This window comes from Molothrus ater, chromosome 12, assembly GCF_012460135.2.
Source record: "Molothrus ater isolate BHLD 08-10-18 breed brown headed cowbird chromosome 12, BPBGC_Mater_1.1, whole genome shotgun sequence".
Classification (NCBI taxonomy): domain Eukaryota; kingdom Metazoa; phylum Chordata; class Aves; order Passeriformes; family Icteridae; genus Molothrus; species Molothrus ater.
In genome coordinates this window covers 4,924,030-4,951,020 of record NC_050489.2, presented here as the reverse complement: position 1 = coordinate 4,951,020, position 26,991 = coordinate 4,924,030, and the positions used below count along the sequence as shown (strand labels likewise).

The 26,991-nt window shown below is 40.3% G+C and overlaps 1 protein-coding gene across 1 annotated transcript; it reads left to right on the top strand.

Annotated features, from left to right (window-relative positions):
• The first annotated feature begins 16,836 nt into the window (after positions 1-16,836).
• On the top strand, positions 16,837-26,915 carry LOC118691223 (hypoxanthine-guanine phosphoribosyltransferase-like). Its single transcript, XM_036390341.1, has 10 exons — positions 16,837-16,854; positions 19,987-20,093; positions 20,473-20,656; positions 20,996-21,058; positions 21,596-21,613; positions 21,808-21,837; positions 22,467-22,531; positions 24,741-24,787; positions 25,455-25,531; positions 26,868-26,915. Exons 1-10 carry the CDS (start codon positions 16,837-16,839, stop codon positions 26,913-26,915), a joined length of 657 nt encoding a protein of 218 aa, XP_036246234.1.
• The last annotated feature ends 76 nt before the right edge of the window (positions 26,916-26,991 follow it).

Genomic DNA, 26,991 nt, shown 5'->3' with positions numbered 1-26,991 from the left:
ATGAGCATGCAGAGAACTGAGGAGATGCTGGACACTGATCAGAAGCACTCAGTAGTTTTCAGGTCTGACCCAGCACTTTTTGAAGTAAAACATGTTTTTAAGTCAGAAACAGATGGGAGAGTTGGCCAGGACATTTAAGGGCATTTTGGCAAGTTCTAGAAGACTATATTGTGATTGTACAGCACAAGGATAACCTCCTTGAAACTCCTTTGGCTGACAGTCCTGTGCACAAAGTAAACCATGACTGGCATTCCATCTCTTCCACGATGTTCCCTGTGAGGGAGGGCACCCAAAGCCTCCACCCTGACTGCACCAGGAAGCATCACCAAAGGTGTTTGGAGTTGAACTTATGACCTGTTTTACTAAAAGTACAAGTTATTATCACAAATGAGAGCCAAGTGATCACTTCAACCCTCCAAAAGTCAGCACACATAGAACCTGACAGGGACATTTCCCAATGGGGTAAACAACCCCTTCTCTAAGTAAAAACAGAGCAACCCTTCATGGGCAGGAATAAAATGTGATAGACATGCACAATTTGGTATTACTCTAGCATTACTCTAACCTAGCATTTTACTGCTCAATATTTTATTGCAAGCCACCTCCGAGCCAAACCAAAACCCACAGTGACTATTTTACATTGGAGAGTCTGCTTCATTAAAAAGCAGCAATGTGGGTAATCTGTCATTTTGTTAGAGATATTTTTGTACTGAAAATGAACACTCCTGTAGTGCGAAATAGTCTGTGGCAAGAGCTAGGTGAGGGTGCTAAGTGCTACTGAAATGCTGTTGGAGCTGAGGAAAACTGCCACATCACATACCAAAAGTAGGTCATTCTTTGTATTTGGAACACAATCCATCCCACAGCCAGACATCAGGAACTTTTTTTCCCATTAATAACTGTCTGCTGCAAAAATAAGTGGAAAAGATGATCTGATACTCAGAATTAAAAGCAATTAAAACTGGGAGGGAGCAAGCTAGGTGGGGCATATGTGCTGAGTTTCTGGAAGATAGAAGGCAGAACTTCCAGGATAAAAGATACATGCTGAGTTTAGTTTTCAGTCAGCCAACATCCAGGGCAGGAGCATGGCTGCAAGACATGGCTGCAGGCTGCAAAATTTGCCAAAAAAGAAGGCTACATCCTTGGGAAGGGAGCCAGCATTAAGCATATTGCTGCTGCAGACAAAGTATTACTGGCAGTGAGGTGTGAATAAATGATACAGTTCTGTAAGAACTCCTGCAAGTATGGGCTGTATCCACTCTGACAAACTCTTCCCACTTCAAACTCCATTTAGGAAGGTGATCTAAACAAGTTCTTCCTAAAGCAGCTGTCCAGAAGCTTCTCACAGAATCTGCTCCAACCAATTTAAAGGCTTGGAGATTCCTGCACATAAAGTTACATTCCAGATTTATGCAGCAAGGATGACATAGAAGTCTCATCCTAAGGAAATCAGAGCAGAAAAGAGGAGTTCTGTGCAATGGGATGGATTTCCATACTTATCTGTGAGATCTGAGAGATATCAAGACTACTTTACCCTGAAGAGCTCTCAGAATTCAGTTCTGCACGTTCTTTTTCCCATTGTCAAGCAACAAGAAATCAGACTTTCCACAGGTGTCATACGTCCTCGGGGTGAAAAATGCTGGGTCTTTTCAGGAAAGATGTTGGGTCACTTTATGTCCTGTATATCTGCAATGGAAGAACACTGCAAAGTCAGGCAGGATAGATTAGATGACCAGGCAAGGCACAGCCCTGACAACAGGTCTCTACTGCAGAGGATTCACCCAATTATTCCCTTCTGGCACTCAACAGCAGGGTTGTCACAAAGTCAGTCTTACAGGAACTTCTGTAGGAAAACCGGGGGGACAGATGGAAAAATTTGACCTAAATCTCAAACTCAAGACTGCTTTTGTGCAGCAATAGCATCACACCATTTCATGATTCATTCTAATTCCACTGATTTCCATTTGCATCAGTCAATAACCTTGTTCAGTGCTTGAGCAACATGTGAGTGAGTTCCTGGGCTAGGATAATGGGCAGGAAGGTACAAGAGAGCTGTGAATTCCCACACTTTGGAGAAACAATAGCAGCACAACCATCACACCAACAGACTGCCTCGGGGAATTTCTTGCTACAGGATGTTGGGGGTGTTGGAAGATCACAGAAGCTTGAAAGGGACTAAACAAATTCATTGAAGAAATCTAATAAAGGTGATCCTCCAGCTCAGGAAGTCCCTGAATATAAAACAATCTAGGCAGCTGATTTCTCTGGGAATGTACCACTGTGTTTGCCCTCTTCTTCAGTATCTACCAGAAACAGCTATCTTTGGGTGTTGATGAGTATCTTCCAATGTCTAAAAAAAGATTTAGAAGTGAAAATTAGATGATGTCTGGGATTTTTTCACTATGAGCTGAAGAGACTTTGTGAAAAGGAAAAAGAAGAATCTCAGTTCACTGGGAGATTGTGACTAAAAGAACAGGACAGTCATTAAGGGCTCGGTCCAGAGAGAGCTGACAGGTTTTTTCAGCTCAAGGATATTTCTGCAGGATAGTTCCTGGAGATGCTCAGGAGATGATCATTTTGAGTTCACTGAAATAGTGTGAAGGCCTGGCAATAGGTGCTACCTGGCCTAGCCACTCCCAGTATAATGGCCTAGAAATGAAGTCAATGGGTCTGGACTTGTTTGTATAAAAAGGAGAAGAAAGAAATTTAGTGCTATAGGAGACAAGCAAATGAGGCCCAGTGGACTTGTGGTGTAACCTGATCTGAGCCAATCAAGTCACCACACAAAGGAGCTTGTTTTTCTTCTTTTTTCTTTATTTTATTTCATTTTACAACTGATATTTGCAATTAAAGGAATAGAGGGAACAGTCCTATTTCATTCCTTTGTTGCACCCCCAGAAGCAGTCTTCTAGTAACCCATGAAGAAGACATGAAATTCAAATTAAAAATTGCAGGGGAAACTGATACCATGTCTCTGTTAAATAGTACACATTTGTGTACTGTCATCATATGGCATCCAGTACTTAATGATATAAATTAATGGATAGGAAATATGCTTCCAGGCCCCAACAAAGCAAAACAATAGTTTGGGTTTGGATTGAGCATTTGGTATGGCAGAGATTGTACTAATTTTTATTGCTAGGAGGTTAACTTTGATGTAGGGGTTTTTTTTATTAGAAAGTAACTTAAATGAATTTACTTTGAATTACATCATCCTTTAGATCACATCCCTTTCCAAAAACAGCTGCGAGTCACTGATCCATATAATGCTAAAAAAGCCAATGAGTTTCAGATCTTTTGCTCAATTTCAGTATTATTTCAGACCTGGAGTTACTGTTTTCAGACAACTTACCCTTTCTCATCTCCCCCTACAGAATCTTCTATGAAAATGCCAAGCAACATTTACAACAGACTCTGGCATGTTACCACTTTTCCTTATTTGGAAAATTTTCAGGAGGAAATTTTTTTATTATTTTCCAAAGAATACATTCTGTAGGCAGTTTTTTACATATTGGGAATAATGCTTTCCCCTCTCATTATGTAAAATGGAGCCGTTTTGAAGGATCCTGAGCAAACTTCTACCCTGTGCCTTGGTCTTATTCAAGCCATACCATTTAGTATTTCTATTCAGTTCACTGAAAAACCAACATCTGGAAACATGCAGCCATTAAAAATCATTCAGACTTGAATCTAACTAAAGGGTTTACTTAAATCAAACTATTTGCATAAATAGTTAAGAAAAATGTGCTAGTTACAAGTAAAAAAATCAGCAATACACAATTGCTGCCACACAATGATACTCACCACACCATGTTTCCTTTTCTTCTGTATTAATAGGCTTGAAAAAGCAATGAATTTTAAGAATAACACTGCACCCTTCTCTTGGAGACTCACAACTCTTATGAATTGTGCTCAGTATGTTCTCTATGTTATGTTAGGGTCACTTCATCTAGTTTGATATGATGATAAAGTTGAGCCATCTGCAGACAGGTTTTTACCTCTCACCAACAAGCAAAAACTAAAGAAAGAAATGAAGTCTCAAGAAAGCATGTGTTTGAGTCTAGACCTGGGTTTATTTATGTCAATTTTACTACTAAAAAAGAAGTCAGTGGATCATGAACACTTTTGAAGGTTTCCCTCAAATTTCACAGATGTGCTTATCTGACTAAACAGAGAGGGCTGTTGAAAAGATGCAGTTTGCTTCTGCACTTACCTTTCAAAATTCCTCATTTTGGTATCAGCAAAGGCTGAAGGTTGGAAAGGTAACGAGAAATTAGACTCCATTTGAGATGTATCTAGCTTACAGCAACATTTCCAAGAGTAGAAATATCTTGCTGCCTCTGAAAAATGAAAGGTAACCTCCTCCTCCATAAGTGAAGAGGACATGAAAAGGAGGCAATTGTTGATTTACTGCAAAGGAAATGTCTGTGAAAACAAAACTTTCCCTTCTTATTTTCTTGAGTAGTTAAATCTTTCTTTTTGATTTTTCTAATCTAGCTTCTAATACAGTAGATGGAAAATATTTCACATTATTTTAGTCATCAACCACTAGCTCAGGTGGATTTGATTATCAGTTGCAGGAGGTGGCACATTTCCAACATGCTACCAAGTAAACTTACACACTTGTTTTTCATGAATTCTTCATCTTGTGGTATCTTATCACTTGATTTATGGACTGTTTGGGTTCATAGCTTTTAGACTTATGTTCAGTTTTGTTTAAGTTTTGCCTTTTGTACTTTGGCTACTATTTATAAAATGAGAGCTCTGAGTAGGATTTGGGTAGCATACCTGCACTCTAACAAGGATGGGGGAAGGTTCTTGACAGGGCACACACTTTTCACTTGCAACTTGGAAATGCTATGTTTTTTTTCAGCAAGGAACAGGCAGTGAAAAACCAGATGCTGCATGAAGACTTTTCCCACTGAACCCACAGTTTTGGAACAAAGCAAACCTCGAAGAGACAAAACCATCACTGACACCAAACAGTCTAAAACACATTATCCTGAATCCTGTGGTTTCTTAGCAAAATCAGTTTTTAAAAGGCCTCAAAAAGTGCATGTCAGACCCTAATATACAATAAATAATTAGTGATGGGATAAACTTTAAAAAAACCACTGTATGATATAGATCAGTCAAAGCCTGGAAAGTCTGTGAAGTAAACCAGAGTAGGTTTCACTGCATTTGTTGCATCTTGTCAGATTTACTCCAGCTAAAGTCTAGCTCATTTATTTATTCAGGCATCTTGATGTTTTCCATGTCCCTCATCTCTGTCTCTCCCCTTTCATGCCAAACCAGGATGGTTTCTGCTCTCCTGACCCTGTGATTCCAGGTCTGTGACTCCCAACTGGTTCAGAGCAAAACCATTTCAGATTTCATCCAGCCAGCAGAATTCCTTTTCCCACCACCTCAGAAACTAAGACAAGATGTGACTTTGCTGTAAAAATACAGAATGCTTTTGATAATTCAGCATGGAACACTGTTGATACTGCTCAAAGCACAAATGCCTGCTATTGTGATTTGACATTTAAACAGACTGCCTAAGCCTTGATTCCACTGAAATCAAATAATCTCACCACTGATTTCACAGAACCAGACTTGTATGCATAAAAATGGTAATTCTTTTTATCCCAAAGCAGACACTTCATATGCTGTAGGAAATAAAACCATTTAGTTAAAATGTAGCTGAACAACATGTATTGCTGCACTGCAGATGAAAGACCCCTCCCTATAAAAAATAGTGGTTTTCATCCCTGAAGCCAAAGTTGACATTAGAGATTCTCATCCCATTCTAGTGGCTTGGCTGCTCACCATCTGCTGCAGAACTATGGTTAAGCACTCGAGCTCCTACACTCCTGGGAAGCAAACACTTCCAACAAAGACATTTTTATCCAGTTACTCTTCTTTCAAATATGACTCAAACATTTAATGCAGACAATACACTGACCTTTGGGGCAGAGAGGACAGTAGAAATGCTGCAATACAAACCCATTTTGTACCTAATTTTATTAGGAGAATGATAAAATTGTATTGTTTTACATGAATTATGGCAATGAGTTATTCAGTGGTGGAATCTACAGACTAGACATCTTGTACTGGGGCTTGTCACACAGCCAGCAAAAGCATTATCATCTATTTAATAAGACTCCATTTCCAACATTATTTTTAGGATCATATTTCCCCAGTACTAATTAACTGCATTCACAGTTATATCACTGTAAAATACTGTTTAATTTATATTGCTTAATTTTCTTCTTCTACATGCACTGAAACAAAAAAAAAATGTATATGCACAAAGGAGCTTCCATATTTTTTCTTCATAGTTTGACAATCAATCAGTTTCTTCCTTTGACTTATACCCAATGCAGCACTTTTATCATCAGTTTTATCATTATGGCACAAGATTGATCACCTTACACTAAGATCATCTGCTCACTAGCCAAAGACAGTTCCCATCTTAAGAAGCTCACTATCATCTGGAGAGGAGGAAAAAGAGGCTTCCTATAAAAAAATTAAGACAGAGTAGACATCGAAAAATACTTGTTTCTTTTTGTTTTTAAAACAAGAGAGGAATTCGATCTCCGTTTGCCACACGGTCATGTCTCTATTAATAGTCATGGATTGCTCCTCAGAGGGGATTTCACTCTGTCCTAGTCACAGATTGCTCCTCAGAGGGGATTTCAGTCTGTCCTAGTCACAGATTGCTCCTCAGAGGGGATTTCAGTAAGCCCAGCACTGAGTCCATGCACACGAATTGTTATACAGGCAGAGGAACTCCTTATTAAATGAGCCATGTGAATGGAACTGTAGTGTCAGTTACAACAAGGCATCACAACATGGCCCAAAGTTATCCCCAGCCATGACTAAGAGGGATTAGGTCAATCCTTGTGTCACAGTTCAGTTTTGTCAGACAGGTTTTTCTTCCCTTTGGATGGCGAGTAAGAAGTTTATCCAGAGATGTTCAATAAAACACAAATATTGCTATCTACGCAGCAAACCTGAGAATCAGATATATTATTCAAAAAGGAAAAGAAAAAACCCAACTTTTGTATTACCTTCAAATAGCACTGAAGAAAACCATAGAAAGGGAATAAAAAAAATCAATGTCATACAATATACGACAATATATACAATGTCATGCAACTACAAGTTACATTTAGAACTGACAGAAAAATTGGTCACTACATAAATTATTTGTTGGATATAAATTGTTACTCCTGTCTCTTAGTTACAGATACTAGTTTTGAAATACCCTTTTGCAGATAATCTCCCATTTCTCAGGAAGGTGCTTACATGAAGTTTCTCTTACAGGACTATTTCAGTTTTGAAGTTTTCACTGTTCCAGTAAGTCCTAGGAGCTATAGGAAACCTGCCTCCTCTCTTCTCAAAGGTTGTTGTACATAGGTGCAGGATGCAAAAGTACGCATAAAAGACCTGTCATAACCCAAATTAGCAGGGAAAAACATGGAAATGAAAGATTAAGTTGATCTTTTTTATTTCTTTCTGAAAAAAAAAGTCCACATAGAAATATAAATGACTTCTCTGACAATGCTTGGGAGGTATGTAGTTCCACATATTTGAGAGCTATATCTGCTTTCTGTTAACTTTAGGATGATGGGCTGTCTGAACATACCTACAGAGGAATAATTGCTCTAGTGCTCTTCCAGCATATATGGGGACAAGGATCCAAACCAGCTGCGCCATGCTAGATCACGGCATTTATCTCCTCACTTCTTCTGAAGATGCATAGCTGTGGAAGTATTTGATGGAAAGAAATTAAGATTGTTAATGACCTCACTGCCTCAATGCTAAACCTGAATGGTTAATGTCAGATGTCAGTTTTTGGGAGTTACTATTTCCTCTACAGTTTGAACAGATCTTATGGCTTCTCATAACTCTCTTGGTAACTTTTTGCTATTTTTTTCAGTCTTTCAGACATGCACAAGTATTATGTTAAAAAGCTATCAAAGGTTTATTTGTGATTTTCTCTTCTGATTTACTACAAGTCTGACTCTTCAGGGCTGCTTTAGAGAGAAAACCTGCTGCAGTAGGGTGCCCTGTGTGCCCCATCAGCCCCACTGGCCATGGCTGGTCTCACATGGTGCAGTAGCTCCTTTCAAGCTCAGGACTGGGCTCCCATCCTGGTCCGAGCCCTGTCCCATGTGCACCTGTCCCCAGCTTAGAGGAATCTGTCTTGTTGCTGTGGGCTGGCCTGGGGAGCACTGGACCTGATCTGTGGGTTGTCTTCCCAGCTTGAGCTTGGACCTGTGGCATCACCATGATCCTTCCAGGTGATCTGGACTCCTGGTTGATCCCAGTCCCCTCCCCAGACCTGTTTCACTCACCTCAGCCTGTGTGTTACCCTGCTTGTCTCCTTTAGGCAGCAGTTGTCCCCTGCTGCTCCCTGGCAGCCAATTCCTCAACCTTTTCTAGCTTCCAGATAGAAAACACAGCTTGAGATTATAGATTTTTTTTTTTAATACTCTTAAACATAACAACATACTGTGTGTTTTAAATCACAAAGCCTTTTTGCTTTGAGCCCATTGACACAGCTGTGATGGGACTATTGTACCCCCTAGCTGTCCAAAACTTATTTTTCTTTTAGGAACTTGTCTTGTTTTTCCTGAGCAGACTCACTGTATGCACCATATTATCTGTACAAAAATTCTGCTGTTACAGCCTCTCACTGATTTTTTGAACTGGAAAAGGGAAGGTCTCAGTGTCCCAGTTTCTGGCTATGACACCTGGACAGGTGTCCCTTCTGCCACTCTCACACAAATCCTGTTAGGAGATGAGAGGCAGCAGAGCTGCATACAAGGTGTTTTCAGTTCCAGTTTACTCTGTGCCTCAATCATTCAAGCTTCTTCAGCACCATGAGTGAAGCTGGACTGAAACCTTAGCACAGGCCTGGAGTTTCAGCTGCCTTCAAGAGGGATAGTCCTTAATGCAGAGTTCTGTTCTTTCCCAAATTGGACCCCTACTGATTAAAAGGCATTTTTGAAAAGCCAGTCATGGTGGGTGATGTTTTACAATGGAAGCTGGTTTAAAAAGATAATTAAAAGAATAATTGCTATAATGAAAATCTAACATGTCTAAAAATGACCAAAATTATCACAGCTGTCTTCCATGACTTTAAGTTTCTTATTTTCTTAAAAGCCAAGATATTAAAGGTTTTCCAGCTTTACCACACAGTGCTGCATTTTTAGATTTGTGGACAGACTGAGTGATCTTCAGCCAGCATCTGAACCCACGGCCTCCCATCCTGGTTTCTGTTCATTACCACTACATCAAATCTTGTACAAAGTCAGATTTTCCAGTCAGTGCTGCGTGGCCCTTTCTGAAATGCACGTTTTCAGCAGCAGCAATGCACAAAGACAAGTAAATTGCCATGTCACACGAGGGCAGCGCACAGCGTTACGTAAGGGGGCTCCCTCCGAGTTATTAGTTTTATGTCAGTTCTGGCATACACTCAAATGAAACGTGGAAAAGACTAGATAAGGAGTGAAGAATGAATTGCCTTCATTAATATTCAACCACGGGTTTTAGCTTCATTATGACCTACTCTTGTGAAGAGCTGAGCAGAGCGAAGGCCAGTGGCTGTGTCCACCGTGCCGTGACAACTTCGTGGCTCTGATTAATAGGCCTGGAAGACCCTTTTGGTGACATATAAGGTCTCTGCTCTGAGCCAAGGTGCCTCGAGGAGAGCTGGAAACAAACCCAACTTGTTCTCATTGAATAACACACTTGCTGTCATCATCAGACTGAATAGGGGATTAATTTAGCTGAGTTTGGGCACACAAGAGCAGTGCAAGTACAGCAGTATTTCAGACTGGAAAACAGGATAAACATTTTTAGATGAAACGAGACTGTTTATAAATTAAAAACGTGGATTTTATAAATCTCTTTCAAGCAAAACAATTTGACATAAACAAACACAAGCCTTAACTATTAGATTTTAAATATTAGTATCATTTGAGGGTTAAAATGTAGATAACTAATTAAATTAATTCTACTCTTTAAACACGCCATTGCATAAGTTTAACTATCAGTGAATATACATCTTAAAGGGGATGTAGATTAGCTACAGTAGAACTGCATTAATTTTCAGCCATTCAGATTTGGGTTTTATTACTTTTCCCACAGATCAAAACCATTATATGACATAGGGGAAGCATGAAATAATGTGTTTCTTTAGGATCTTTTATATAGCCTACTTCCCATAATGTAATCACAAAACTACATATTCATTTTTCAAATTGTAGTCAGAGTAAAGGTGATATACAAGTAATTCCAATATTTAGGCCTGAAAACCTGGGGCATACTGACTGGAGAATAGGAGTTGGCTGTCAGTGGAAGGCTAATGAATTCAGAAATGATGAGAGGTGTGCTGTATTTGCTTAAATCCCTTGAAAACCTAACTGACTACAATGAGATGGCTTCTAGCAAATATTCCATATGTAGTCCCATGGAAAACGTATGGTTGTACACAGGATAAATCCGTATTTTCCATACAACTGTGTGTGACAGGAAATTTAAACTGTACCCCTTTATATATTTTACATAAACAAAACTTGCCCCTACACCAGATTAAAATGGTGGCTTCAGAAGGAAAGCAGGGACAAAGACACTTGTTACAGTGATGATTGGCATTTTCACCTTTTCTAGACAATAACAAAATATTTTTGAAAGGACAAGTAAGTCAGTTGCAGAAATATCAGCACTGAGAACTTATTGTTTTTCAGAATTACTGCTTTTTAAAAAGTTTGCCTAAGGGGGCTTAATGAGAAATCTATATTATTTATTAACACTGGAGGATTTACTTGAGAGTAATCCAAAGACAAACAAAAGAATCCATAATCTTTTCCAGTTTCCTGACCTGTTTCAATGACAATTATCAACTGCCATAAAGCAGCCATGTTTAGGTTCAAATTAGCAAAATACATGTGTTAAGAAGATATAAAATCTGCCATTCTGAGATATAGGTTGTGTAAGACTGAAGAAAAGCAATTACCTGAATTTGTGCGTATATGCTGGATAAAAATGTGGTGAACTGCTCTGAATTTCTGGACATTTTGCTGCAGAGGACTCCAACAGAAATGTGCATTCAGGGCATTACTTTTCATTTCAGTTAAGGAAAGACTTTTTATTATCTCTAATGGGGATAAAAGTGATCTATGTTGAAAGTAGATCTTTTGTGTCTGACAAAGGAATTGAAACTTAAGAATCAGTAACAGAAACTTTCTTTTTGCTCCTTCCACTGTCTTAGGAAACTGTACTGAATTGGCTTTTCACATTGTGGGCAAGCCTGCACAGCCAATGGCACTAGAGGTGGGTTCCATAGCCAGGGCCTGTAAGGAACACAAGTAGCAGCAGTAAAATCTTTCTAAGCCAGTTCCTACCAAAGTGTCATGTTCAATACTGAACATCTCAACAGAAGGCATTGGCAACACTGAAATAGAGGGGTTTATAAAACTGAGATTTAGAGATGAGATATCTTCACTTGAATGCAGTAGCTGCATGGTATTGTAAAAGGGACTTTTTAAAAAAATCTTACTAAAATGCATAGTCCACAGTTTTATTACATGCTGTTACTGGAAGATGGCACTTAGGTCTCCTAAAAGTCAAACGTGGCTTTGCAGAATAGAATGATGTTAACAATTAAAAATAGCGATTATGAAGAAGAGTTTTAGAATATTTCAAAACATGGACTCTCTGTGGTATGTATTTTTATACTGGTTTAACATCTCAAGTAAGAGAGGACTCATACTAAGGTCATACAAGCAGTCTGAAATCCACTGCAAGGAGTTCTATTTTAACTCAGCAATTCACACCGAATTCTTTCACCGCACTGAGAATGAATTCAGGAAAATAAATATCCAAGGAGAAATATGGATTTAATTGTTATTGCTGTTACATTGCTAAAATAAAACAGCTGTGATCACACACCCAGATAAAGCCATTGTTTAACAAATATTTTTATTAAACATCTCTGTAGTGGAGATGAGCCCAGCTCCCCAAGAGCAGAGCAGGCTGCTTCCCGGACCACCCATTGCTCCAGAGGTGAAACAGCCCATCCAGCTGTTGGGGGGTGGGGGAATGGGATCAGACACACTGCATACCCTGGCAGGCATGCTGCAGCTCCTGTCTGCTTACAGACACATTGAATTGCAACAACTGGAGCTTCTCATGCAAGGAAACAGGGCACAGTCCTTTATCAAATCATGCCCAGCAGTGATGGCATCAATGGGGCCTCTTGGAAGGCATGTCCCCAAAACTGACAAGGACCTGTGCAGCCCAGGGCAGAAAGACTCAATCACTGAGGTTAGCTGATTACAAGAGGCAGAGGGGGAAAGCAGGCACAGGGAGGTCAGAGGTACAACAGAAGCAGTCAGGAAAATAAATTGGCCATGGGTATACAGTAAATAAACTGTGTGTCTGAGCTGGGAATAAATTCCAGAAGTCCTGATTCCTTGTCTCTGCTCTGTTGCCCCAGTCCTAATCAGATCCTCTCTCAAAATGACTTTCTAACATAGACAGTCCAGGAGACTGAAACATTTATCCTATCTACAAACCAAATGTAGCAGAAGATATATAAAGGTTTCCTTCAAACAGGCACTCTAGCATTTCTGTTAGGGCCTCAAAGATTTTGTTAATAAATACTGCACTTTTCCTCCTTGTTGGCCATCAGAATTTCTGAGCTTGCAGAATTTATTATTCATCTACTTATGAACTGGTGTCAGGATATTGTCAAGAATTATTTGAATTTAAAATCCAGGTAATCTTCTACAGTTCTGACATCCACCAGTCTGTGTTTCCTAGGGTTATTGATGGTTTGTTGCAGTAATCAAATGAGTTGTAAAACCAAAACATTTTCATGCACAACATTTATATATATCCAATACTGATTGAGATTTATATCACTTTTCTATTTCAGTAAACTAGTAAAATCTCAGGCCAGAGAGAAAATAGATTTGGAAAGTATGAAGGTTCATACTCATTAAATTTTCTACATAAAAAAGCTACACAATCTAAAGGAGTACATAAGGAGACTGAAATTTGTGTAACTGCTCCTAGTCTTTAATTGTAAACATGCATTGTTTACCATGGAATGTGCAGTGTAGTTTTTCCAAACAGATTTCTTGCAAACCAATTAAGCAGCTGGTCTTATCTAAGAATTCAAAGTGCCAAGCAAAAAAAAGCAGATTTAGGATGGGCATGGGATTATTGAAATCCAGCCATTGCAAAATGTATCAGTTTGCCTAATAACCCATCAGCCCCTGAATACAAGGGCTAAGTTTTGATTTAAGGTTTTAGCAGCCACTCGGAACTTGGAGCCTATAGGTCAGCTCTTCGGTGGTTCAGATCAGGGCAGTTTTCCTGTAATCCACAATTATACAAGTTTGGAACTGGTGTAAATATTTCACAGAATCACAGAATATTCAGAGTTGCAAGGGAATCACAGTGATGACAGAATGACTGAATTATGGAATGGTTTAGGTCGGAAGGGGCTATGGGCAGGGACACCTTCCACTGTCCCAGGCTGCTCCCAGCCCCAGTGTCCATCCTGGCCTTGGACACTGCCAGGGATCCAGGGCAGCCACAGATGCTCTGGGCACCCTGTGCCAGGGTCTCACTGAGCTTGATTTTCTGTCAGTAGGAATCCATTCCCCCATGTCACAGGATCACAGAATATTCTGAGTTGGAAGGGACCCACAAGGTTCAGCAAGTCCAGCTCTGAAGTGAATGACCCGTACAGGGTCCAAACCCACAACCTTGGCATTATTAAGACCATGTTCCAACCAACTGAGCAAATATCCTGCCACTCCATGCCCTTCCCTGGAAACAGTCCCTCTCCATCCTTCTCAGTGAGATCATCCAGCTCCTGTCCCTGCAGACCTCCCAGCAATCCCCCCTGTGCATCCCTGGGAGTGGTGTCCAAACGCTGCTGGAGCTCCGGCAGCCTCGGGGCCGTGCCCATTCCCTGGGAGCCTGGGCAGTGCTCAGCACCCTCTGGGGGAAGCAGAACCTTTCCCTGATTCCCAGCCCGATCCCGAAGCGCTCCCCCTGGCCGGCGCTGCCCTCTTGCGGCACGGCCGGGCTCGCTCGGCAGCGCTCGGTGAGCGGAGCGCACGGCACATCCAGCGGCGGGTGTTTGCGTCCCGAACGAAAAGAACTAATCGGAAATTAGTCTAATTTAAATGAAATGCTTTATTAGTGTTCATACAATGTTTCTGGAGGACCTTTAAAATGATCGCAGCAGTCTCAAGGCCGGTCACTCCGAACTGTAATAGAATGTAAACCTGTTTAACAAACTCAAGTATGGAAACAGCAAAATCATGCCCTGAGAAAAGCAGTTACTGATTCAATAGTTCTGGGAATAGATGCAAGGCCAGGAGCACCGTTGTTCTATATGGACTGACTGCTGTTTACCCAGCTATCAGTGCTGATCTAATTAATTTCCAGTCTGTTTGTGTGGGCTTCACTTATTGGCTCTTTCAGCATCCTATTATCTAAAGCAGGGCAAGAGATTGAAACCTGATTTGGTTTCCTCAGAACACTTAATTTTAAAAAGATGCACTTGGGGTTCCCATATGGAACAAATACATATGCACCTAAACTTTTTTGTTCTTTCCTATGGGAGTATGATCACATAATTCAAAACAGAGAAGCCATCCAAGGATGACAGCTGGCTCCATTCTGTTTTCATTATTCTGCAATGACAAACGGCTGTTTTAGCATGAACATTTTACCTGTGAGGACTTTTTTCTTCAGAATGCAACACTAAAACAGGTGATTGTGGTGTGTGATTACTCATGGTTCTGCGGAATTTACTGAGAAGCCTAAATTCATTTGAACAAATATGATCTGGGAAGTAGTTTTCAAATAGAGTAGGCAGAGACTTCTTAAAGTTTAATGAAAGAGTAAACATGGGCTCTAATAAATAAAGTCACTGCTCATTTGTCACTCAGCTAATATTCCCTATGCAGCCAAAACGCAAAAGTAAGTCAGTGAGAGGAATTTTCTACAATCCTTTTCTGAAGCAGAATTAAACAGGACTTTAGAACTGGGCCCAGTTCAGGTCAGATCTAAGAGTACAGTGCCTAAAGGAAACACAAAGATTTGCAAGCTCCAATGTACAGTTTCTAGATATGTGAGTAATATGGAATCAAACTTGCCTAAAGTAAAAAATTCAGGGGGTTATAAAATTTACACAGCAAAGGTGGCCTTCTAATATCCAGAACCAAAGCAAATATATTACATGTGAGAATATTTTCAGGTGGCCTGATCAGAGAGCAGGAAGGAGAAATCCAAGCAGGAGTAAAGCCAAGAAAGAGTCAGGATTTCCCTGACACACAAAAAAGTCCATAATACAGAGAAGAGCAGGGCATTTTGAAACAGGGTTCAGCTAAGCTGGGAGCTACAGAGCATATCAGATATGCATACAGTATTTATTTTTTCACTATAATTTCAGACACTGTGCTCAGTTTGCTGAAAACCGTAAACTGAGAGTAGGGCAAATAATTAGTGCCTTGATTAGAAAGAGGCTTCAAAGAAGTAGCTGCATTCAAGCTGTTGATTTTAGCAAAGCTAGGCTAAACTCTGTTTAAACCTGGAAAACTACATGAAAATCAACCAACAAAGGTGTCAGCTAGAAGGGGCCACCTTACACCAGGAATTAGAAAAGCAAGGCTTTTCCTAGGATATGGAGCTTATGGTTGTATAGGAAATACAGTAGGGAATTCACAGAAGGAAGGTCCTGCTGACTACATCAAATAGGGGTCAGGTAGCCTCAAGGCACTAACAGTTCCCAAAAGAACTACTATTTAATGTCTCACTTAAGGTTGTGGATATGTCCATTAATCCATTGGAACAGATTTTCTACGTTATCCCAAGTGTCACCAGCCACAGTCTGAAGAGCAACTGTGAGACTACAAAGAAACAAGAAAAATCTCCTTTCATTAGCTACTGTGCTCCCTCTCCAAGAGAACACTAAACTAGTTGAATTAATAAAATATACCCCATCTAGTAAGAACATCCTGTAATATGTTGCATGCAAGCTGGTTTTAGCTCATTTTGCAAGTAGGATTAATTTTTAGAACTTTCAGACTTTCATGTTAATCCCAGATAATAGTGGTTTGGTAGATTAATCAGATTACAGGACATTACAGGATTTGATTTTAAATTATGTGAAGCATGTTTCTAGAACTGTTACCCTCTAATTTTATGAAAGGATGACCTGGAAGAATGACAGACAGGGTTCACCACATCTCAACAGTTGCAAACCTCTCCTTCAAGATCCTTTTAAAAATATGCTTTGTTTAGTCTGCTTTATCTCTGACTGACATTTTCTGACAGCAAGTTATAACACGAATTTTTAAAAGACATGGATTTTGTCACATGGATTGTGTAAACAAACACTGTGTTAGAAAATTATATACAAACTTACCTTTTACACACACACCACTGATTTACCACCTGCTACAACCAAATATCTGATGTGTTTTCAGTTAAAAACCTCACCTCAGATTCTACCTAGCCCTTCCCATTAATTTGATTCTTGATCTTCTTTTTTGCATCTCCCTCTTTCCCCACATCTTTACTCTCATTGGTTACAGCAGGGCTCAAGCTCATTTTATTTCTGGTTAATCTGATTAGGTAAGAACCTGGGATTGTGATGTCAGGGCATTAGCAGAAAGAACTAATGCTTCCTGCAGGAAAGATGGCAATTTTGACCTTTTAGAAGGAAGTCATGATCTGACTGGAAGATTAAAACAGAGCCAGCCAAACTGCAGTAATAACACCAACTCATTCTGCAGGAGCATCCTTCAAAGAGGGATTATGGCTCATGGACTGCAGGTAAGAAAGCATAATGTCCTTGTGTTTGGTTATGTGCCTGAAGGGAGCTTTGGCTGGGGGGGAAAGGTCAGCTTCAGCAAAAATAGCAGAACATTGGAAATACTGACTAATGAAAGGCTTTGGTTCTTATATTTACTCAGCAGAAAAGATGGCTTTCAGAGCAAAGGCATCTTGATAGACTCACTTTTCTACAAATGCATGACATTATTTGACTTTATATTCATATTCTTTCATTCTGTGCTGACAAAATAATAGTTATGAATTTCTCTACTGTACAAAATTGCTGTAGTTAATTTTGTTGTTTTTTCCACTTAAACTCGGAAACTTATATCAGTAATTGAACAGATGAAACTGAAACTAAATTAATTAACTAATTTCTCAAGTTATAAACTCATTATTTAAAATTTTAATGATTTTGCATGACAGTTTAGTAGATTGCTTTATTATTATGAGCTGTCACTGTACTATTTAGCATATGCCAAGGCAGCATTCAACAATGCAAAGGCTTTAATGAGCCTGTAAAGCAGGTTGCTGTGGTGATGGGGTGTTCAAACTGATGCAATCCTTAAAGTTCTGGTTTTGAACCTTTCATTAGACTTTAAAAAATGCTTCACACAGATATTGTTGTAGCAGATATTGTTTGTACCCAAGACTCTCAATGAGCAGAGTTGTTAAACCAAGTAACAGCTACAAAGCTGCACTGCTGGAGTAGCTCTAAGCAATAATGACTATTCACACCTCTATGCCTCAAGATCACCCTTTATTTCACACTAACATCCACACAGACAAACTCATCCCTCACTTGAGCTGAAGCAGTTGTGGTATCACTCATCAAGTGCAGCAGGAAGCTCAGCTTTGGCAAGAAGGCTGACCTTTAACTTGCTGTGCAGAAGAAATGTTGTGCATTTATAACTGCAAAAGCAGATTGTAAAGCTGAAGTCCATTAAATACTGCAATCAGTATCACAATTAGGCAAAAGAAGCTGCTCAAATTGCAGGGAGCGTTATCACTGCTTTTAAGCTGCAGTTAAGGAGAATGCAATAGACGTGGGAATCTTAGAGACAAAATAAACCAAATCCAGCAACAAAACAAAGAGCACTTTTTATACTGGTGTCAGTGACTATCCTTAAAGGTGCTTTTTTTGATACTTCCAATGATCACGATGTTTATGTGTTCCAGTAGTCTCAAATAATCATTGTCTTTGACCAATGCTTCTAATTAAGTCAGAATCTCATACCCTGCCTGTGTATTCGCCACTAGCAGCCTCCCAGAGGCAGAAATGGGCCAGTTTGGAGCTGTCCAGTTGGGTCAATTGAACATCAAGCCATGAGCAGCTCTGCACTCACTAAAGCTGCTCTCAGTGCTGTGGCACAGCCTGACCCATCTGATCCCAGCATCTCTCCACAATCAATGAGGCACGAACAAACCTGATCTAAAACCAATCCTGTACTTATGCTTTCACTTCACTGACTTCAGCCATGAAGAAAATAGTAACTAAACCAGACAGAACTGCTGCCACCCACCCAGGGCCCAGCTGCGAGGTCATTCTGCATGTTCTGGAGCATTAGGGCTGATCAATTTTGAGTACTTGCAGAATATGCTGAGTCCAGCCAGGATGAGCTTCTATATCCATTGCCTTGTGCTACTATAATATGTTCTCTGAAACTTCCTTTAACACCTGTCTCCAGTTTTATCTTTAGCTTTAAATGCAGGAAGCTATTCATGGCCAATTTAAAATAAATGGCAGAAATTGGTTATTTCATTTTTGGCTGCCATGAGTTTTGCAAGTAATAACCTACTACTGCTTTCTACAGTTCATTTTTCTTTTCTTCCTAAGCACTTATCTCTCCTATGCCAAAGAAAAGGAGAATTAAAACCAACTCATCTGTCTAAAGAGTTTGCAGGTGTTAACTTGTTGTTAACAATACTTTATGCTATTACTGCTGAATCCATAGCTCTGAGCTTTTAGAAAAATGCTTTACTGAGTTCTGTGGGAGGTAAGTGGTATGTAGATAACCTATTTTCCACTGTTGAAACTTTGAGCCAGCTCTGAATTTTTCTTTCAGTTAGTTCTGTATTTTTAACAACAGCAGGCCAGTAACAGGTGTGACAAAATCTCATTAATTTGAGGGGGTTTTCCAAATTTATTTCTAAAACTTATATATTAATCTCATTCACATTTTTTTTCTACTTCCTTATATGTTTTCTTGCCTGTTTTTTTACCACCACATAATAAATGAACAAAGCATTCATCAAGGTCTTGAAGGGAGGTAGAATCCAAAGACACCTATCTGTTTGGGGGCAGAAGAGAAACCCAAATGGAGATTATGGATCTTCTAGACACACAGACATCTCTGGGTGCAACAGCCTGAAATCAGCATGTTGAATAAAGAACTGTAATCTGAAACCCTGGAAGCAAAAAGGGTTAGGGTCCAGATCTGTTGGACATAGCCTTGGCCAGTCCCCAGCCACAATGAGGAGCACTCTGCTCCAAAGGCAAACAGCACAACAGCTTCCCACCTCTGGGCACCCTCTGAAGTTTCCCCTCTTCCCACTGCCATCCCAAAGCTTCTCCTTTGGGGTGAGCCATCTCCCTTGTCCTCTGAGACAGCTAATGGATGGAATGTCAAAAGTTCAGCTGTGAATTCATGCTTGGGAGACAGAGTTTTCTATTTTACACAGTGGAAAATAATGATCAAGATAGAGCAGCACCTCAAAGTCACATGATGACCTGTAATCCCAATCTCCTTTGCCTTGCATTTTAATTTTCACTTGTCTACCACACGAGCAAGATACTGAGCTCTGCAGAACAGCAAATGGAACAAGAGGGGAGTTTGTTATTGTTTTGCGTGGCTTTTTAAAGGAGTTGATGATGGCCAAGAATTTATCTCATAATGAATGGGGCAAAGTACTTGTTTATCCATGCACAACTCCATTCACAACTCAGCCACCAGCTCCTGAATTATCAGATTGTGAACAGTTCTACCAGAAAGATCAAAAACTCTCAGAAATATTTTTATTTTGACACATTATTGGTATGGAGGAATTTTTTCTTCACACTATCAGAGACTGGAAGCTTTTTCTTGTATGGCTTTGTTGCTAGTTTTAGACTTACTTCCCTTTCCCTTGCAGATAAGAGATGAGGAAAGCGGCTACAACAAAAATCTGTTTTGCATTCCTAAGCATTATGAAGAAGATTTAGAAAGAGTCTTCATTCCTCATGGACTCATCCTGGACAGGTATGAGGGTAAACAGAAAAGAACAGGGACAGTGATGCCAATTTTTGTCCCTCCAAATGAAAGGACTGAGGTCCTTGCCCTGTGCAGACCATGAGAAACATGGAAACCCTGCAGCCTAACACTTCTGTCCTAAAGTCTAGTACAAGAGGGGGTTTATGGAGTGGATTCCTCTACAAGCTCTGTTAAACTTCCATGTTCCCTCAAGTATCTTTAAGACCACCTATCCTGCAATATTAAGGTTTATGGATTAAATCAACTTGCGCTGTGCAAATATGTAACTAACTTTCCTATGACTTGCTGTGGTAACAATTTGCTAGCTATAAAAACACAACAGCAAGATAAGAACTTTTAAACTCTTTTTTTTTTTTTTCTCTCACAGGACAGAACGTTTGGCTAGAGATATCATGCAAGACATGGGAAGTCATCACATTGTTGCACTCTGTGTCCTTAAAGGAGGCTATAAATTCTTTGCTGATTTACTGGACCATATAAAAGCACTAAATCAAAATGGTGATAAATCTGTGCCTGTTACTGTGGATTTTGTCAGAATAAAAAGCTACTGTGTAAGCAACTTTCTTTTCTTTGGAAAATTGACTCTGTCCGTAGACTGGCATTTTAAATACTGGTAGTTTGAGTTTATGCATACAAAAATTGAGTTTATGCATACATTCTGTTCAAATTACATACTAAAAAGGAACTTAGTTACTGATCTTCCCTGATGGGTGGATATTACACATCCACTGGAATAAACATATAGCAGAATACTCAACATGACAAAGCCAGGGGCAGATCTCAAACTCCCTCCTCTTGAAAAAGCAAGAGCAGCACACCTGTCAAACAAATACAGGACAACACTTTTGGGCATGCTTGATGTGACTTTAATCTCTTCTTTCTCCTTCTAGAATGATTCACCTGCAGAAAAAATCAGTTTTGTTGGAGAGGAACTGTCTACACTAAATGGGAAGGTACGAAATAGCATCTTCAGCTTTTAAAGGGAAACAACCGTTCTTGTGAATTTTCCAGGAAATCCATCTTTATTAAGATTTTGATACTGCATACTTCCAGCCACTTAACACTGATATAAATTGCCGGGCTTTGAAACAGTGAATAATTCCCAATGATCTCAGTGGAAACTTGAAGTGATCAGTGATGACTGCCCCCAAAGATCCTATTCCCCATTTTATCCCAGAATGCCCAGAAATGAACCATATTAAACTGACTCATTCAGTGTGGCTCTAGAATAATAGTGCTATACATAGAGCAATGTATAGACCTGACATAGGTGCCTTTATCACCACATTTTAAACTTTCATAAATACAGAAAGACTCTTCGGAAAGCACCAAAGTAAAGTCAGTAGTAAAAGTGACAATCTCCTCTGAAAATCAATGCAACTTCTTTGTAACTGAGGGTTTTAGTGTGCTTTTCTTGGCTGTATAATTTGCTGAAAATTGACTTTTTTTTTTTCTTTTCTTTCCTTCTTTCCCTATGTAATCTCTTCCAGAATGTGTTAGTAGTAGAGGTAAGTAATGACTGAACAAGGGGTGGAATGACATGGATTTTTTCTCCCTTCTTTTCAAATTAATACATAATACATATAAAAAAATAATTAATTATGTTACTGGGCTGCCAGGTTGTTATGCTCTAATTTAATCCACTGACAGTCTAGTTTTCCTTTCAAACTTGAAGGATAATTTATTTTTTTATCTCTTTCAGGACATTATTGAGACTGGTAGAACAATGAATGTTGTGGTTTGCGTTTGGTTTGTTCCGTTCCCCCCTCTCCTAGCTTGGCAAGTTGGTCTGGCTCAAACCCCCAGTTATGTCAATCACGGTTTTCCCCTCCTTATTTTCCCTCATTATCCCTTATTTGTCCTTGTATCCCCTCCCCAGGCCTTCTGCCAGTCACCGGCACCCCGCCCCAAGTTCCAGAATCTTCCAGCTAGGGTGTCGAGTGATTGGCTGGTAGGCCTGGGCTCCTCCCCTGACCTATCCCCATTGATCCACACCACCCATCAGTCTTCAATGTATGCAAATTTTCGTTCTATGATTGGTTTCTTGTGTACCCACCCCCTTCCCTGTAAAACCCGGTCCCCGGAGGAGCCCGGGGCTCCTCCTCCGCTTGCCACCTTTGGGTGGCCACCCTGTACTTCCCCTACCCTGGATTAAACCAAGTTAATTCACCCAGCAGAGGAGGGCCGTCTCTTTTCTTCACTCCTGCGGCGTGGTTGCTTCAATATCGGTGACTGTTTCCTCTCGCCCCACCCACGGTCGGCACATGCCACTGGCTTCGTGCCAGGGGAGTGCCGGTGTAACTGAAGGTGGCTGGACTCTCTAAATCCCTTCAGCCGGGCCCCCCTTAAAAACAGCCACAGCTTCAAATGAAAGCACTGCTTTCAAAAATAAAAGACAAGAAACCAAGGATGGTAAAAGTTGTAAGGTACAATGATATAGCCACTAACTAACATATTCAAATCATTTGGGTGAATAGGCAGTGTATGCTGACAGGTACTTGTTTGGCTTAAAGTTTGGAGGTGAGGAAGCAAATGCAGGAGAGTAATCCTTATTCAGCTGCTGAAAAATTAAGTGTTTCTCAAACTGGGAATTTTACCTGTGCACTACCATCTTCACTGCTCAAATTAATAAAAAAAAGGTTTTATGGCTCTTTCCATGCAGTTATAAAGTCTGATGGATTCCCTGTTTCTTACTTTATGTTTCAAGGAAATTCATCTCTTTCCATAGGTTTTCTAACACCACCTCAAGTTGCCTCAATACTAGAATGACAACACTGAGAATATTTCTTAATATCCTCAACCATAGAAGTTTCCAGAATCTAAGAGTCTGTCAGCACTGGGAAGACGATTTCAAGTAGCATTCTAGATCTGCTTTTAGTAGATCTCTAAAAGGAAATTTTGTGGAATATCCCTGTGTTTGTCAAGTAACCACAATGCTTTATAAAAACAGTTGCTTTAAGCATCAGTTCTTCAGACAGTCTTTCTAGTGACTGTCCAGAAGGTTCTCAGTTTCTTCTGAAGTGCTCAGGTGTGGTGGTTTGACAGGAAATGTGTTTTCTGGGATGCTGTGGTTAGGCCAATGGATGTTCACATTTTAATATTGGCACCTAAGGTGGCCGTTGGGACATTGGATGCGCCTCTGAGAACACGGGGTTAAAAGCAGGGCTCTCCCCTGGGAGGCTCTCTTGGGTTCCGGTCAGGGAAAGAGTTCGGGTCTCTTCCCCGGCCCAGGGGAGGGGAAAAGCCATGTGGCCGGGAGAGGTAGGCCTGAGCCTGGGGGTGGAAGGGTGGAAGAGAGAAAGAGAGAGACACCAGGAGCCATTGGGCAGCCCCCCCCCATCCACCCCGGGATAGACAGAGAGAGAGAGCCGGGGCCTGGGACTGTTACCCTGAAACTGGATAAACATGGGCCTGTGCCAGCAGCACGGCTGAGAAGGAGATGAAGGGGGGGTGCAGCCGGCTGCTTGTAGGAGCTTTTAACCCCTTTTCGGGCAATGAAAACTTTACAGAACATTAACCTTTCCTAGAAGAGAGACAGAGTGGAAGATGAAGGAAATGGGCAAGTGTGAGAGAGGTCTGGGCGAGTGAGAGATGGTGAAAGAATAGAGAAGAATCCTAGTGGGAAGAGATGATGGAGTGGCTTTTGCTGGACTCTTTTTGTACAGCCATGGACAGAACCATGTTCCTTGTGATACAGAGACTGCATCTAGGGGGAGGCAATGCCTCAGGACCAAGAGGGTTCAGTGTTGGTACCCCTTGGCCCCAGGGGTTGAAAAAATATGGGAGGGACAGGTGTCCCAAAGGAGCGACTGTGCCCTTTTTTGGATCGGGACAAAGCATCCTTAAAAGTCAACCCTAGAAGCAGCTCTGGTCCGTGTTCAGTGGTGAGAGCACTGGACATGAAAGGAAGAGGTCACCATCGGCACAAGAAGGAATCCTTCTCCTCTTGATGAACTGAGGATTGAGTATTCTGAAGAGTGGTGCCAGACCGAGAGTTAATGATTTGGGAGATGTATTGTATTGGGAATTTGGTGGGGAGGAGGAGGAGGAGATGTATTTGTGAAGTTTTCATTTTCTTTGTGTGTGGTTTGTTTTTTTTTTTCTTTCTCTTGTAGTTTAGTTAATAATTTTTTTTTTCCTTTCCTAAGTGGGAGCCTGCTTTGCTTATTCCTGGTCACATCTCACAGCAGAAACCAGGGAGAGGGTATCCTCAGGGGGGCACTGGCATTGTGCCAGTGTCAAACCATGACATGAGGCAAAGCAAGAATAGATGTAATTTTGCAGGAGAAATTGTCCTTTTCTCCCTCCCTCCCCACTAAAATCATTACCAGCCACTTGGACATGCTTCCCCCTCTGTGCTATTCTACTGTCCATTGCTGCATGGAAGGGCAAAGATCTGAGACACAACATTGAAGGGAACTGAATACAAAGTTGAGCCACTCGGACAGAAAGATCAGAGCCTTTGCTTCTCCCTCCACTACAAGGCTGAACACTACTTCTTTCTGTGCAATAATCTCACTGTTTTAATTTAAGTGCATGATTTTAGAACCTTATAGAGAGATGTGGCAGAAGGAAAGTCTACAACTTAGAGCAAGACATATTTTAAAAACCAACCTTCTCTGCTCTGCCTTACAGCCTGCTTGTTAAAAGGACATGTCAGAGTCCGGGTTACAGACCAGACTGTGAGTATAATGTTTTTCTAGCATTTTTTCCTGTATTTTCCAAAACACAGTCTTGGAATTTCACTTCACGCAGCACATCTGACAACTGGCACATAAGTTTCATGAAGGCCAAGAGAAATGGAGAGAAACTGCATAAAAACTTGTGAACTAATGACCAGCTACACCATCCTGAGGCCTCTGTTTTTCCCCTGAGTTCAGATTTAGCTACTTGATATAAAAATTTAACTACTTAGATAGCAGAAACAGGATCAAGCCTTAACTGTGTTTTGCTCTGTTTTGACCCCAGAGGGCATTTGTTTTGACATTTGGCATTATTAAACTTGCCTTGTTTCCAAACTGAAAAGTCTTACTGAATCACAGTTCATCTACTTTCACTCAAGTAAAATCTCACTCCTTTTCTCCTCTCCCAGGACTAACTCATAATTAGGTTTTTAACAATTATTTTGTTAATAAAAATAATTCTCTTAACACCTTAATTTTATTACTGGCTGATGAGAATGGTTTAGATTCAAACCTCTGTCATCAATTTACAACTCAGATTCTTAAGAAAGTACCCTGAAAGAGATGATGCCTATTACTCTCAGCTCAAGTATATGTTGAATACCAACTGTGCACTTAAAAGCTACTTACACCACTGAATTATAAAAAGAACTGTATTTTCTTGCAGATACAGGCTTTGAAATTCCAGATAAATTTGTGGTTGGATATGCTCTTGACTATAATGAATACTTCAGAGATCTAAATGTAAGTACATGCACATTCTTCCACTGCCAGGTCTCAGGTACCTACCTACCACAGGTACCCAGCAGGAATATTTGCTTCTACTCAGAGCTTCTCAACAATTAAAAAAATCTTTAATTCCAGCTATAAACTTCCATTAAAAGAGCAAAACCATTTTTAAGGTGCCGAGTTGGTAATGCAGTGTAGGCGCATAAGAAATGTTTGTGCTTCACCTTTTCATAATTCTACTCCACAAGTCCATGGCTCAGCCATGCTGCAGGACATTCTGAACCCCATGGATGGTGAGCAGAGTACAATCTGCGGCACCATCTGAAAATAAAATAACTTGTAATTTGACTTTAATTTGATATTTGTCTGTGTTAGTTCAATCCTATGTTGCTCTTCTGTCACCAAGTCTTTAAAGTGGCCGTGCAGGCACTCTGTGTGAAGGTTTTCTACACATTTATGGATAACATGGCTTCAAGGTCTCTCTTCCCTTATTCTATTACAGCGTCCTTAGGCTGCACAGAGTAGTAGACTTGGAAACATCATGAACTAATAGTGTTGGTCTGTTTTCAAATGTCCTTCCTTAATTCTAGTTAACTCAGGAAGTTTTTCACTTATAAGTCTTTTTACTAAGACAAACCAGTTCTGCTGAAGACACAAAATCTGTGCTATTGCGAATGCAGTAATTTAACAAGCCTAAGTTCTTTAGAATATATATAAACCTATATTATGCCTTGTGAAGGCTTAGAGGCTAGATGGATTTAAAGAACAAAGTAGGTACTTAATATAAGGCCTCAATGGATGCACCTTGGGCAGCACAAGAGCCCAGCCCAGGGCTGCACCCAAGATGAACCAAAATGGTCCCAAAATGCACGACTGCTCACAGGGTCTCTCCCTTTGATCAGTTCTGCTCCATTTGCATCTTGCAGTTCATTGTCCCATTCCAGCTTTAGCCCCTGCAGTCCCATCCTTGTTTTTCTCTCTCCAGCCCACGGTGTTTGTGCTCTTGGGCCTGAGATTTGGACCATTTGTCTTTGGTGCCCAGCTAGAGCAGGAATTGTTTTGTCTCCCTGCTCTGTGCACAGAGCTCACCATCCCCTAATATGAAACTCAGAACTACACAGTAAAGCAGCACAGAATCTGGAAAATAGAAAATCTAAAACCTAGGGCAAAATATATATTACAGATAAACTTGAAAAGACTATTAAAATCTCAAGTTTATTACAAGCAGGACACTTGCAACAATTATGGTTCTAGTGTGTTTTTATTACAATGATGGGAATACAACTAAAAAATCAATCTTGCATTTCATTCGAAGATAGAGATTGATAAATATTGTACCCTTTTCTTTTAGCACATCTGTATTCTGAAAGAGAATGCCAAAGAGAAATACAGGATGTGATAACTTCAGTCATCTGGAGCACTGATGCCTGGCTGCAGATTAGGTGCCAAACATTACACCAGAAAATTACTCCTGC

Excerpts from the sequence above, each read along its gene's own strand:
- LOC118691223 (XM_036390341.1), top strand. Across the intron at positions 20,094-20,472 it reads CATGGACTCATCCTGGACAG|GACAGAACGTTTGGCTAGAG; the intron begins GTATGAGGGTAA and ends TTTCTCTCACAG. Across the intron at positions 21,838-22,466 it reads AGACTGGTAGAACAATGAAT|CTTCAAATGAAAGCACTGCT; the intron begins GTTGTGGTTTGC and ends AAACAGCCACAG.